This window comes from Hippocampus guttulatus, chromosome 17 (assembly GCF_054856545.1).
Source record: "Hippocampus guttulatus isolate MCC_2025c chromosome 17, RoL_Hgut_1.0, whole genome shotgun sequence".
Classification (NCBI taxonomy): Eukaryota; Metazoa; Chordata; class Actinopteri; order Syngnathiformes; family Syngnathidae; genus Hippocampus; species Hippocampus guttulatus.
Genome location: NC_141277.1, coordinates 7,880,275 through 7,894,249, shown reverse-complemented (window position 1 = coordinate 7,894,249; position 13,975 = coordinate 7,880,275). Strand labels below are relative to the sequence as shown.

Here is a 13,975-nt window from a genome sequence, read left to right as displayed (position 1 = left end):
AATTACACTTACTCATTTGATCACTAAAAAATGCCTTTGACAACATCAACAACACTGTTCTGTTTGAAAAACTTTGTAAAGAATTTTTCTTTTTCTGTTTTTTGCACTTTTCTCATTACTATTGTCATAATAAATACAAATTTGAACAAAAATAATCATGTTTTATTTTGGGGGTGTTCAACTAACATTGATAATCATAAATTGCCCTGACAGCCTTGTTTTCCCTGCTGGCTTCCTCCAAACCAAAATGGCGGATGCCTTGTTCAATTATGGCCGTTAAGACTTTTTCTTGCATCCATTTTCGAACGCGCTTATCCTCATTAGGAATAAGTCCACTTTAAAGCAAAACAGTTGACTTCATTTGATTTCAAGCAGTGTCCCGTTGTGACCGACATGTCCACCTTTTGTTTCTATCAGTGAAACTGGTTTTGGGGACTTTCCCTCCCAAAAGTTCTATGGAGCACTAATGAGTGAAGGTTTTGCATTTCAGGCCCGTTGCCTTTAAATAGCTTCAATCGGGTTTTAGATTAAGCCAGTTCCAAAAAGCAAAATGAGTGTGACAAACCAAACACCTGACGCATTGATTGACAGCAACCAGAGCAAATGTGAAGCGCTAAATCCAATCCTGCAGCTAATCCGGTTAGCACTGCACGGTTTTTCGTAGCCATCCAAACAATTTTGCCTCAAATGAGCAATTTGGGCTGCTCTTGTTGGTTTATCACCACAATGTCTATGTGCGAGATTATGTAAATTAGCCCCGTTACACCACAGTCCAGTTAAAATTGTAAATTTCTCAGACTAAATTTTCATCATGTGTCTCACCGTAAAGCTGTGATATTTTTTTCTGTCTTGTATTTCCATCAGAGACCTCTAGGATTTTTTTTTTCCATAGATTTGCCAGAGGAGGCCGGCAACATGCCAGCAAACACCACGGCCTAGACGCGACGTGATACCTTGTGACATGGCCCCAGTCCACACAAACGCGCGCACATGCACGTACACGTCATTAAATTGGCATTTACCCTTCATCAGTCATCCCCTCATATGTCACTTTTGTGACGGCACGGCCTGTCTCTGTTGGAAATCGTTCTCTCACATTCCCTGAAAGAGATTTTGTTACATCGTGGGCGTTGCAGTGAACCATCTAGTTTGACGATATAAAATTAAAGCACGACCGATTTTGTGGGTCTATTCATGATAGACACGTCTACCAAATTTCATGTTGCTAAGTCAAACTGGCTTTGGGGGCTGAATGTTCAAATGATTGAAAAGCCCATTTTAGGACATCACAAATTTTGGAAAATTACCATCATGAGGAACAAACGTGCAGAAATTTGGTGATTTAAGCATTGTTATTTTCCCGTAAAGACGTCCACGTGACGCAGAGAACGAACGCTCGTTTGTGTCAGTCCGCTGACCGTCATGGCAAATGGCTGCAGGTGAAGTTCGTTGCGCTGAATAGTGGGATGACATCACAGCTAATTGCAGCGTAGCGAGTCAATTGGATTTGCATTGTACGCGTATTGTGTTGACAGAATGCAAGCAGCTGCTTGGCCTCGGGCTGCGCACACACACACAAAAATAGACGGAAAAGTCTTCCCTGGTGCAAAAGTGCCGCCACGCTACACGCAGGCTCATGATGTTCGTGTCAATGCACGTCATTTATCAACCACTTTTATAGGACGGCAAACTACACTAGCGTGCAAAATTTATGCTCACTTTGAATTTGACGGCCAAGATTTAATACAAACGTAACTTAAGCGTATGATGATTTTTTTTTCAAAACCATTTAGCACATATTTAGCATAATGTGAAAATAATTTAAAATGGAATGAATCCACAAATGGAATCTTTTTATTTGTGATAGATTTACTTTAAATAATGAGTGTCAGGTGCGGCTCATGAAGGAACGCCCACTCTCCAGCTGGAGACTGAAGAAATAAAGCAAACAGGACAGGATGATGACGGCTATAACCCGTACAACTCAACTGAGGGGAAAAACAAAATTGTAGAGATTGAAAGTATGTGTGCATTCTTTTATTAATGTGGACTTGCCTGTGTTTACAATAAAACAATCAGATTTTTAAAAAAAAAGTTCCATGAAATGGCAAATTTTTCGATCAGTTGCACTCACATCTTTTAAATCCAAACCGATTTTCCGATTCCAATAGGTTTTCCTTCCACCGCTAATATCGATGCATATTTGTATATACTACCCAAAAATACATCTCTGACACTGTCAATCAAAAGGAATGATTTTCTATTGTCATTCGCTAGCCTACTAAATCGAGTCACCAGTGAGTCAAGTCATCCTCGGAGCCTTTTTCATGACCATTGACATATTTCATAAATAATGTCCCAGATTTCTCGATAACAAGGTGACATAGCGGACTGGTTGACGGGCTGACGATGGCCCCGGGGGAGCCCGGCTTGGGGTCCCGTTGACAAGATGAGAGAGGACGCGGCTTGCTCAAAGTGAGCGTGAGACCTGCAGGAGGAGGAGCAAGAGGAAAATGCAAGTACGGCGCGAAGAGGCGAACATATCAGCAGCCGCAGTCGGCCGAGCATCGCGCTGAATGAAACGAACACTGTGACAGGTGAGCGCTGCTTTCATTTACTTTCACTGATCATGTCGTCCTCATCATGTCAACTCAACTGTATTATATTTAAGCTACATAAGAGGGAATGGATGGATGGATGCATATAATATACCAGGGTTGGTAAAGTATACATTTTTTTTTTCTAAAAATGGTCTTTCAAAAATATGCTGACTCATTGTTTTATTGAGTTCTATTGAAGAATTGGTTATTTTATTGTAGATAGTAAGATAAAAGTGTTTTTTTTACCAAATTGATGACATGCAAATCATGTCATCATGCTTCATTTCTAAATGAAGCATGAGTTTGTAAAATCAACAAAGTGACATGTTTATTACTAAAGAAGTGCTTATTTGAATATAACTGAGTTCGTAAAAATGGTCATATATATACAGTATATATATATATATATATATATATATATATACAGGTATATATATGCGAAAGCATGTCAAAATCAAGAATAAAACGGAACCTTTCTTCGTTGTGCACTGAATAATTGGCTAATCATTTATAATCTTATGACAAAATGTATTTAAGATTACGAGGCTAACAGTGAAATTTAATTATAAAATAAATATTTCCTGTAAAAAGGGTCTGAATATATATAAGATCTATTTTCTCCGTGTTTTACTGTGAAACAGAAACATGTAAATAATACAAATGAATGAGAATTTGTTTTCATTTTTACTCTCACCTGATTGACATATTTAACATACTCTTTTTTAAAAAATGTTATTTGTTAACACTGTATTCCAATTGAATGATTGTTGAAAACATAATTTAATACGCAACCATTTCGCTATGACACAACATCAAGAGTAAAGGTAAAAATGATTTTTCTCATATTGAAATGCCAGTGTGCTTTGTTTTGATAAGTCAACGCTTGATTTATAAGGCTCGTTTTTAGTCACAAAATAACTAGCGCGTAGCGGTGGTTTTATACAGCGGCGGCATTATTAAGATTATATAACCATTATGTAATATTACCATCAATCCATTAGTGACCTTCACCAATACAGTACCCGATTCCAGCACCGCTTTCAGCCAAGCTATGCTAACTTTTTATAGTCTCAGTCGAAGCATTATTCATGTTATATAACGTTAAGGTGTGCATGCGGGTTCCATTAGTGACCTAAACGGATGCAACCCCGCTGCTTTGCGTTAACGAAGCAATGCTAACTTAGCATCTACAATCTTATTAAGAATAAAAAGATAGCATGTTGCTTCTATCGTTCCCGGCAACTGTGAGACAGTCGTAAAGTTCGATAACATTAGAGTGCTCATGCCGGTTTCCATCAATATCCTTAGCTGAAGACACCATCATTTTATGCTAGGCTATGTTAGCTTAGGTCCTGCAAAACATACACGAAGTAAAAAGCTAGCTTGTGACACCATTGTTTCTATTGTTCCAGTTGAATATGTGGCATTATTAAGATTATACCATATAGTGCAACTGCTGCTTCATGCTAAGCTATGCTAACTTACACAAAACTTACGAGGAATAAGCTAGCACGTAACTTACTTTTATAGGGCCAGTCGACTGTGGCTAATTAATGTTATGTAACATCTGATGAAACCATCGTTTTATGCTATGCTATTTTAACTTAAATCCAACAAAGCATACATCGAATTGAAAGCTAGCAACTGTGTTGTTCTGATACTTCCTCTTGATTATATGGCATTTCTCACATTATATAACGTTAGAATGTGCATGCAAGGACTCCGTGGGTGACCTCATTCGACCCCCACACTTAGTGCTCAGGCTAAGCTAATGTTCAGAAAGCAAAATTGTGATCGGCTGACTCAACAAAGACATTTGTTGGCAAAATTTAAGCGAGGGCCACGAAGGGAATAGAGCCGCGGGCCGCGGCAAAAAATAAATAAAATGGTTGTGCGAGGAGGAAGCGGAAACTGCACAGTAAAGACTAAACAGTTTTGGCAGCACTGAGGAAAAAGATGGGCACATGGGGAGTTATTTATTTATTTATTTGATACAAAAAGACTGCTCTTAAACTACACAGACACGCAAATAGTAATCACGAATAACAACAAAGGTAAGCTTTTTTTCGTCGGGACGCGACACATAAAAGGGAAGAAGGAATGAGGAAGAGAAGGAGAAAGATAAAGTGCAACAGAAGAGAATGAGGAGGGAGAGCAGGAGGAAAAGGATAAAGAGGTCGCGGAGGAAGAAGAAAAATGTGGAAAAGGAGGACGGGGACGAGGAGCAGAAGAGGAACCAAATGATGAAGAGGAGGAAAAAAAAGTGATCAATTTTCACTTGGCGTGGTTTTTCGTTTTCCTGGCAGCCGAGTTGCTCTCATTATTGATCTTCCTGCTCATTCCCATGCTCCCTACGATCCTGCTTTTGACCCTTTGCCCCACACACACACGCACACACACACACACACTTGCCGAGTACACAGTGTGTGTGTTGTGCCTTGTGCTAAACTTGCTAGCTTCAAGGTGAGCCTAGGCGGCAGTTTTCAGGGATTCCAAGGACTGCGGGTGGGCGCATAGCTTTGTCCACAACGACAAAAATATATATATTCGGGTGTGTCAAACGACAGCGCTAACAATGCTAATTTGGTCGTACACTTCGTGGTGTAATACCTCAAATTAAGCGTTCCGATCCGTGTTGCTCAACTCTCACTTCTCACTTCTATGCTAGCTAATCGATTCTTCAATGTCGTGGAGTGTCCAAATTTGGATTTCTGCTATTTAAGCCTTCTAAAGATCGTTACTGTCCGCAATAACTTTGAACCTGAATGTCTTCCACGCATATTTTAACTTCCTATTCAGCAATTTTAGAGGTGATGTAATTATGAGATGTCTTGGGAACGACTGGCATAGCGATAATGCTAATGCTAACCTTGTTATGCAGTAAACCCCATGGACCAATACCTCATATTAACCGTCCCGATCTTAAACGTTATCAATATGACCAATATGCGCACAAAGACAATAGAAAGTCAACTCAACTGTGAATTATTTGTTGTTTTAAATTCAAGGACTGCACCTTTTAACAGTACCGGTACCACTTTTTTTTTTTCGTCCAGCCTTTGCTTTAATAAGGCCAATGAAGGATTAAATTATTAAACTTGATGTTTGAATCTGTCGCTCACCCACATACGATGAGGAAGTCGGCCAGAACGCACAAAAGAAATGCTTGGATAAGCTCCTTTCACCACATTACACAGTGTGTGTGTGTGCGTGTGTGTGTGTGTGTTGCCCTGCAGCACTAAGTCAGCCCCTCATGAAGCTAAAATGTTTCCTTTTACTTCCATTAATGTCGCTTTGACTGTGTTTGACAGTCAAGCATCCCCTGCCCGGCTCCCCCTTCTTGTTTATGCTGGATGATGTCGGTTACGTGAGTAAGTGATGGCAGCAGCGAGGGGATGCTGCTGCATGACAGCGGTCAGTTGATGCTGCCGGATGACGCCATTGAAGGGATGATGGCTTTGAAGTGAAGAAGCGGCGATGCTGGATGACGGCGGCTTTGTGATGATGCTGGATGACAGCAGTGAACTGAAAGTGCTGAATCATAGCAGTCAAGTGATCATATTGGATGACAGCAATAAAGTGATCCTGTGGTGTTAGATGACAACGATTAATGATATGGCAGCAGTGCAATGACGATGCTGGATGACAGCAGTGATAATGATGGGTGATATCAGTTAATCGATGTGTTGAAAGCCAGTATTGACGTGAAGATGCTGGATGAAAGCAGTAAAGTGATGATGCCAGATCACAGAAATGAAATGATGATGCTTGATGACCGAAACTAATTGATGACACCTGATGAGAGCCAGAATTTGGTGATGCCGGATGACAATATTGAAGTGTCGATGCTGCAGGACAACAATGGCGTGATGATGCAGGATGACAGCATTTAGGTCAAGATGCTGGATGAAAGCAGTGAAGTGATAATGACAAAAGCTAATTGATGATCCTGGATGGCGGAAATTAACTAATGGTGCTGGATGACAGCAAATAATTGATAACAATATTGAAGTGAAGACACTGGAGAGCAAAAATGATGTGATGTTGCAGGATGACAGAGTTCAAGTTAAGATGCTGAATGAAAGCAAATCATTCATAATAATAATAATAATAATACATTTGATTTATGATGGAAGTGCTTCATTGATGTTGAGTGATGCACTTAAATTGTGATGATGGATGACAGTAGTGAAAAGATGATGCTGGATGATGGCAATTAATTGATAATGCCGGATGACACTGGCAAAGTGACAGTGATGATGCGGCATGACAGCAGCAAAATGACGATGCTAAATGATGGCAGCTAAGTGATGGCAACACTGAAACAATAATGCAAGATGACGGCGGTTGAGTGAAGATGCCGGATGATGTTGGTTCAGTGTTGTCGCCCTGATTGCTGACGTATTTAGAACAAGTGTAAGTGGGTGTTAGCGAAGTGACCTGCATTTCACCTCCATCTCTCTGTGCTATTTAATGACTTGTAATCTCACACCCGTGCGCACATCCACACACACCCACACACATACAGGTCCTCGACAAAAAAAAATTAATATCACGAAAACGTTGATTTATTTCAGTCATACTATTAAAAAAGTTCAACTTGTGTAATGCATCCATTAATTCCATACCGACTGATACATTTCAAGTGTTGATACATTTAGATGATTATATCTGAAAACGAATTTTAAAAAAAAATCGAATTCACTATCTCAGAAACACACTCTCGAATTTATTTTCTTTCACATGCTAAAGTGAAACACATCTACATGTGTGTGTGCATTTTAAGTGCATGTGTGTGTGTGTGCGTGTGTGTGAGAGAGAGAAAGAGAGAGAGAGTGACATTTTTGTAGCTGATCTCACCTTCCACTTCAAAGCCCTCCAGGAACACAGACACACGCACAGACACACACACTCCCTCGCGTTTGTCATTCAAAGTAGCACATTGTGCACCGGGCAACCCCTGACATTTCTCGGCGCGAGGGAGAGAAGGGGTACGTGGGAAAAGATGAAGGTCAGCGAAACGTTAACGAAGCGAAGAGGTGAAATGTTTCAGGGGGGTCCCGCCATGACAATGACGACGATGATGATGATGCTGATAATGTCATCTGTTACTATGACACTGATGATGATGACAATGGCATCGATGACAAATATGATGAGTATGGCGATGATGATGATGATGGTGGCGATGACGACTGCCATGATGGAGAGGGCAACCATGATGATGTGCTCAACATTGTTGTCATTATCATTATCGGCATCAACACCGTCGTGGTTACCACCGCCAATTGTGACAACCATGACTATGGCGAGAAGGACAACAACGGTAACGATGTTGATGAGGATAATAACGAAGATGAGTGGCGATTATAACACCGATGACGATGACAACGATGACGAAGCCAACGCTCGAGGTCTTGTGGAGCGGCTTGTGAAAATCGCTTAGTCGTCATTGACTTCTAATTAGCGGTGGCGAGGTGGTCCTGGATTTTAACGAGGTCGTTGTCAAAAGTTAACGAGCAGACGTCAGCGCCCCCTCGGCACTCTGACGGTGACGCAGGCGTCGAAAGAGGAGGAAGAAGAAAAACAAAAAGATACTAACGAGCTCGTCTATCAAGAGGTGTCAAGGACTTCGGGCTCGGCTCTTTTTGATTTGCTAAAAGTGTGGTTCGACTTAAATCCTGTAGGTGGTGCCAATTACCACACACGGTAAAGGGTACAGTAGTTCTTCTCCACACAGCGCCATCTTCTGGACGTGGTGGGTTGCTGCACCATAAACTTCGAAGCCATTTTATTTGGTGGGGGATAGGGAAGCAAAAATATGCCAGTAATTGACCACCCCCCACTCCCCAGAAATACAAATGCATGTCGATGCCACAAAATGACGTCATAGCTTACCTTTCACAAAGAACAAAGCAGCTTATTGCTTGTGAAAGGAGGAGTGTTGCAGAGGTTGTGTGTGAGTTTGGTCAGATCTTGTTAGTGTCTTTTGTGATTCAAAGCTATAGGACACGATGGCCTTTTCACTGAACTTTGCACGTCTGCTTCTGCGTGTGTGTGTGTGCGTGTGTGTGTGTGTGTGTGCACGCGCGCGGTTCTTTTGTTTTTTGTTTGAGTTGTGTGATTCCGTGCCTGTGTGTTTTTGTTTTGAGTTTGTGTGTGTGTGTGTTGCTTTCAAGGTCCGACACCATGATGAGCAGGTGTGACACCCTCCCTCCCCTGAACCCCGGTGAGGAGCTGACGGAAGAGGAAAAGCAGATCATCAACGACGTGTTGGCCCGCGCTGCCAAGATAGACGCCATGGAGCAGCAACGTATACAGTGAGACCATCATCATCCATCCATCCATCCATTATCAAGCATAAATACATTTCTCCATTTATGATGTAGTTATTCATTCATTCAGTCATCATCCATCCATCATCAGTTCAGTCCTCCATCCATCCATCTATCGTCCATCCATCATCCCAAATTTAACATAAATTCATTTATCTTTCATCATCCATCCATCCCTCATTCATTCATTCATTCATCTATCCATTCATCCATCCATCATCATGCATAAATTCATTTATCCATCAATCATCCATCATCCATCATCATCCATCCTCTCCCTACCCAGCGTTTTCCTTTCTGAATTCTGACTGTAATTTCCCCATTGCGGGACAAATAAAGGGATATCTTATCTTATCTTATCATGCATTTAATCATCTATCCATCCATCATGCTTTCATACATCAATTCATTCACTCATTCATCTATCCATCTTAATAGTTTCATTTGTTCCTCCATTTACCATCCATCCATCCATCCATCCGTCATTCATCTGTCCATCCACCATGCAGTAATTCATCTTTCACCTATCCATTAATTCATCTACTGATCTGCCCATCGCGTCACTGATGATGTCACTGCGTTGCGTGTGTGTGTGTGTGTGTGTGTGTGTGTGTACAGTCTCCTGTCCATCCGTCTGGAGGACGCTCAGAGGACGGCGTGCGGGGACGGACGCTCGGCCTGTCTGCTTTGTGGCGCCGCATTTGGGGGCAGCGGCGTCACGGCCTCCCTTTGCGTCCGCTGCAGGAAAGTACGAGTGACATCGTAATTAATTGCATCCATTTATTCGAAAGCCTTTCGTGTCACGACGTTGTGTTTTTAGTCCCACTCAATACATTTAAACGATCATTTTGATTTTACACATTTGCAAAGAATCGATTCAAGCAATCGATGCCATGGTTGAAGAAATTGTGGTTGTTGTGCTGTTTACAGCAAGTATGCAGCGATTGCGCGGCCCAAAATAGCTCGACGTCATCATGCTTGTGTTCCATCTGCAAACAACATCTAGAAGTAAGCAAGCGCACAAGCCACACCGGCAGAATTCGCTCCCCATTTGCCTCAACGGCCCTTAACTGTACTCCTTCCCTCCGCTCAGGTGCAGAAGCGTTCCGGAGCTTGGTTCTTCAAGGGCCGAGCCCCCCACCTCCTTCCTGACCCGTTGCCGCTAGCCCAACCGCCACTCACTGGCCCGGGATCCACCGATGCAACCGTAGAGGTGCCGCTACCTCATCAGACTGGTACGTAGCCAGTTCCAATTAGCTTGGGTGCTAACCTATCAAATGTACTCAAATGCTCCCTGGTAATGACCCAAATCCTCCTAAATTGAAATGCTACCTAAAATTAACAAAATACTATTAAATCTCAAAAGTAATACTTAAAAGAAACTTAAAGACTCCTGGATCAGGGGTCTCAAACTCATTTTTGTTGCGGGCCACTTTGGAGTTCCGTCCCTGGGAGGGCCGTTATTCAACTGAAGTTTGAAGCTGTATTGTTACCATTCACCACTAGATGGCAGACATAGCTAAGTGTGCTTAGCTGCCATCCATTCCAACGTGCCTTTTTTCCCACGGGGGGAATCACGTACTCTATGTGGTTATTTTGTTGTTTGTTTCAGACCGTTTGTTGTTGGTTTGTGGTGGTGGGTCTTTTATACTGTCCGTGCATTGAGAAATGAAAAATATGAAGAGCAAATATTTTGTCCATATTCAAAACGGCCTTTTTTGTGGTTACGAAGTGTATGGTGCGATGTGGTCAACCAGTAGCACTGATGAAAAAGTGTTTTCGCCCCCCCCCCCAGTCAAAATGCACAAACTGTACATGTGTATACCTTTCTGTTTGTTGTTATGCGAGTACAGAAGAACAATGTCCTCCTCCGTCGATGATGTCGGGTGAAGCCCAAAGCGCCGCCACAAGGCCACCGGCCGCCTCTCAGGAGGAAAAAAAGGAAGCAGCGGCTGCCACGCTCCCGACTTCAAGCGCAAGCAAAACGGAGCCCCGTCTTTTCGCCGAACCCCGCGCAGATGTAACGTCGCGGGAGGACGACGACGACGAAGAAGACTCAGACGACGCAAGTGAGCACGTTTTCTCGCTCCGGTTTTATGTTCCTAGAGGAGCTCATACTACAAATTCCTTGTGTGTTTTTTACATACTTGGTCAATGAATATGATTCTGTTTCTGATTCAGATTTTGGTCTCATATAATTTATTTTATTTATTTTTTTATATTGTGAAAGCCACGCTGGGATGTTTAGAATTCAGTCTGCTCTATGAGCAAGAGCGCCACCAACTGCAGTGTTGCGTCATCAAGGCCAAGGTACACGCTGCAGCAACCTTTACTTTCTTTTAAAAAAAAATTTTTTAAAAACACTTTACTTTCTTTTCATTTCATTCTAATGTGCTGTCATATTTTTTTTCCATTCAATTCATTCAAAGCGCTCCATTTTTATTTCTTCAATTCAAAGATGCTTTAATTTAAATTGTGCGTACTTCATTCAGCCAGATATTTTATTCGTGTGTGTGTGTGTGTTTTTTTCCCTTGTGTCAGGGCTTAAAGCCGATGGATTCCAACGGCCTATCGGACCCTTACGTCAAATTACACCTGCTTCCGGGTGCTAGTAAGGTACTCGCCAATCTATCACCATGGCAACCACGTGATGCTTATTGCTTGGTGGTATAGCATATGTAATTTTGTGTCTGCAGCTTGTGAGGAAACAAAAGAACTCTAAGAACTGACACACTATGTGACTTAAGCTGTTTTTTTTTTCAGACATGCTAGCTTCTTTTTTTTTGACTCCATTCTGAATTTCTGTACATTATCTTACAAGGAACCATCTTGACAAATTTTGAGGGAACTGTTTTGGACCACAGATCATCGTGGCAGGGGCAGTGCCCCATCACAGCCACCAGATTGTACTATTGATTACAGAGTAGTGGTTCAGTTTTTGTCTGTCTCATGTGGTGCAGTCCAACAAGCTTCGCACTAAAACACTGAAGAACACTCTGAATCCGATTTGGAACGAGACTCTGGTCTATCATGGCATCACCGATGACGAAATGTCCCGAAAAACCTTACGGTATGGCTTCACTTTCTCCAGCCACAAATGTGTTGATTTTTATTTAATTTATGTATTTACATTGGGCTATGTATCGAAAAAAAATGAAGTCAATTTAATTCCTTTGTCACGGAATAAATTGAACTTAGGAAAGGTCTGGTTGTAGATGCAGTGACATTTAACATTAATTGAGTCTTCTTCGTCCTTCAGGCTGTCGGTCAGCGACGAGGACAAGTTTGGACACAACGAGTTCATTGGGGAGACGCGAGTGGCGCTCAAGAAACTCAAGTTCAATCAAAAGAAAAAATTTAACGTGTGCTTGGAGAGAGTCGTTCCGGTAAGACTGCGTCACGGACCAGAAATACCTGAAAAAGATTTACTCTGAAAACGACCAATGGCTGTGGTGAGAGCTGGGAAACTCAACCTTGCTACTTGTTGCTTTATGTTTTAACTCAAATTAATCACAGGAAATAAATTGATCGGAAACAGGGACTTTGTGGTTCAGATGTGCAACTTTGATGTTATCTGCAATTGTCTATGTTTTACAATATGTCATTCTGGGGCACAGCTTCATATGCCCCATGCATACACACATGCTCATCCCTTCAGGCTCTGCTACGGGGAATCTTCACTTTTATAAAAGTTCTTCTGTCTTTTGTCCTGTAGCCAAATGTGGAGGAGACTCTGCATTCGAAGGCGCAGTTCCGCATCATAACCAGCAGATGGCGGTGTTTCTCACTTATCTCACATCTTGACGTTTTTTCTCCAGGTGAAAAAAGTTGTTGGAGGTCAATCTCGAGGAATGGCGCTCTATGAGGATGACGTAAGTGTGTGTGTGTGTGTAACCGAAAGTGTTTTAACCCTGCTCGCAATACAAAGTAGGGTATGTACAGTGTGTTTGTGTTTGTGGTTAGGTAGACGAGGGCGAGGACTGCGAGGAACGAGGTCGCATCCTGCTGTCTCTGAGGTACGACAGCAAGCAGGGTCGTCTGATTGTGGGCGTTGTCCGATGTGCCCACCTCGCCTCCATGGACGCTAATGGATACTCGGACCCCTTTGTCAAAGTGTACGTCAAACACACATGCCTGAGACTATCGTTGTACTCATTTAACACATACAAATCCAATTTGACAACTTCCTATACTACTTAATTCATCCTCTCAGAAATGCTCTAGAACCTGCAGACTTCTTTTTGGCTCGTGGGACTGATAAAGGACCACCATGCAATATTTTATCAGTACCAAAACCTTACCGCTGTTATTCTCCATCTTCTCACCTTCACCGTCACCTTCTTCCTGTCATCTTGATGCCCTTGCCACATTCAACCACTCACCTTCACGATGTCCCATTCAGGTGTCTGAAGCCTGACATGGGAAAGAAAGGCAAGAACAAGACACAGATTAAGAAGAAAACGCTCAATCCAGAATTCCAGGAGGTCAGTCACGTCTTTATGAGTGAATGAATGTATGAATTCATGAGTGACTGAATTCATGTTTCCAGGAGTTCAGTTATGAGATCAAGCACGGTGAGTTGGCTAAGAAAACTCTGGACATTTCCGTGTGGGATTACGACATGGGCAAATCCAACGATTTCATCGGTGAGTTTGTGCGTTAGCATGTTTAGCCAACATGCTAAGCCTAGCTAACTGTCACGCGTGTCTGTGAGCAGGCGGCTGCCAGCTGGGCATCCAGGCTCAAGGCGAGTGTCTGAAGCACTGGTACGAATGTCTGAAGAACAAAGACAAGAAGATTGAACGCTGGCATCTTCTCCTCAACGACAACAGCAGCGGACGCTTTGACGACTGAAAATGACACTCAACCCTGGTCCACTCTATGCTCTCGTCTTCCCGTCGCCGTTTTATGTTTCCCTCCTCCAGGGAATGGCCTCCGCCTTACATGACCGGTTCCATCAGGTGTTCAGTGGTCTTGATGCATGTTGTCTTGTGAGGAATAAACAATCATGCACCTGAAGACGTTTGCCTGTGTGCCCAT

The 13,975-nt window shown here is 42.4% G+C and overlaps 1 protein-coding gene across 2 annotated transcripts; it reads left to right on the top strand.

The window, feature by feature from the left end:
* Positions 1-2,515: 2,515 nt before the first annotated feature.
* Positions 2,516-13,954, top strand: rph3aa (rabphilin 3A homolog (mouse), a). Of its 2 annotated transcripts, none has more exons than XM_086134272.1 (15): positions 2,516-2,597; positions 8,780-8,920; positions 9,554-9,683; positions 9,866-9,943; positions 10,029-10,170; positions 10,789-11,004; positions 11,166-11,245; positions 11,477-11,551; positions 11,896-12,005; positions 12,195-12,321; positions 12,754-12,807; positions 12,899-13,050; positions 13,338-13,419; positions 13,485-13,581; positions 13,653-13,954. In XM_086134272.1, the coding sequence occupies exons 2-15, from the start codon at positions 8,790-8,792 to the stop codon at positions 13,787-13,789; spliced, it is 1,611 nt and encodes a 536-aa protein (XP_085990398.1). In that variant the 5' UTR covers positions 2,516-2,597; positions 8,780-8,789; the 3' UTR covers positions 13,790-13,954. The 2 variants fall into 2 exon arrangements, with proteins under 2 accessions (XP_085990398.1, XP_085990397.1); XM_086134271.1 differs by lacking the exon at positions 2,516-2,597 and adding an exon at positions 2,679-2,716.
* Positions 13,955-13,975: the final 21 nt, after the last annotated feature.

Bases quoted from the DNA above. Each gene is read 5' to 3' on its own strand.
- rph3aa (XM_086134271.1), top strand. From the start codon at position 2,694: ATGGATGCATATAATATACCAGG. The intron at 9,684-9,865 runs GTACGAGTGACA...TGCTGTTTACAG, and splicing joins TTTGCGTCCGCTGCAGGAAA to CAAGTATGCAGCGATTGCGC. The intron at 12,322-12,753 runs GTAAGACTGCGT...TTTTTTCTCCAG, and splicing joins GCTTGGAGAGAGTCGTTCCG to GTGAAAAAAGTTGTTGGAGG.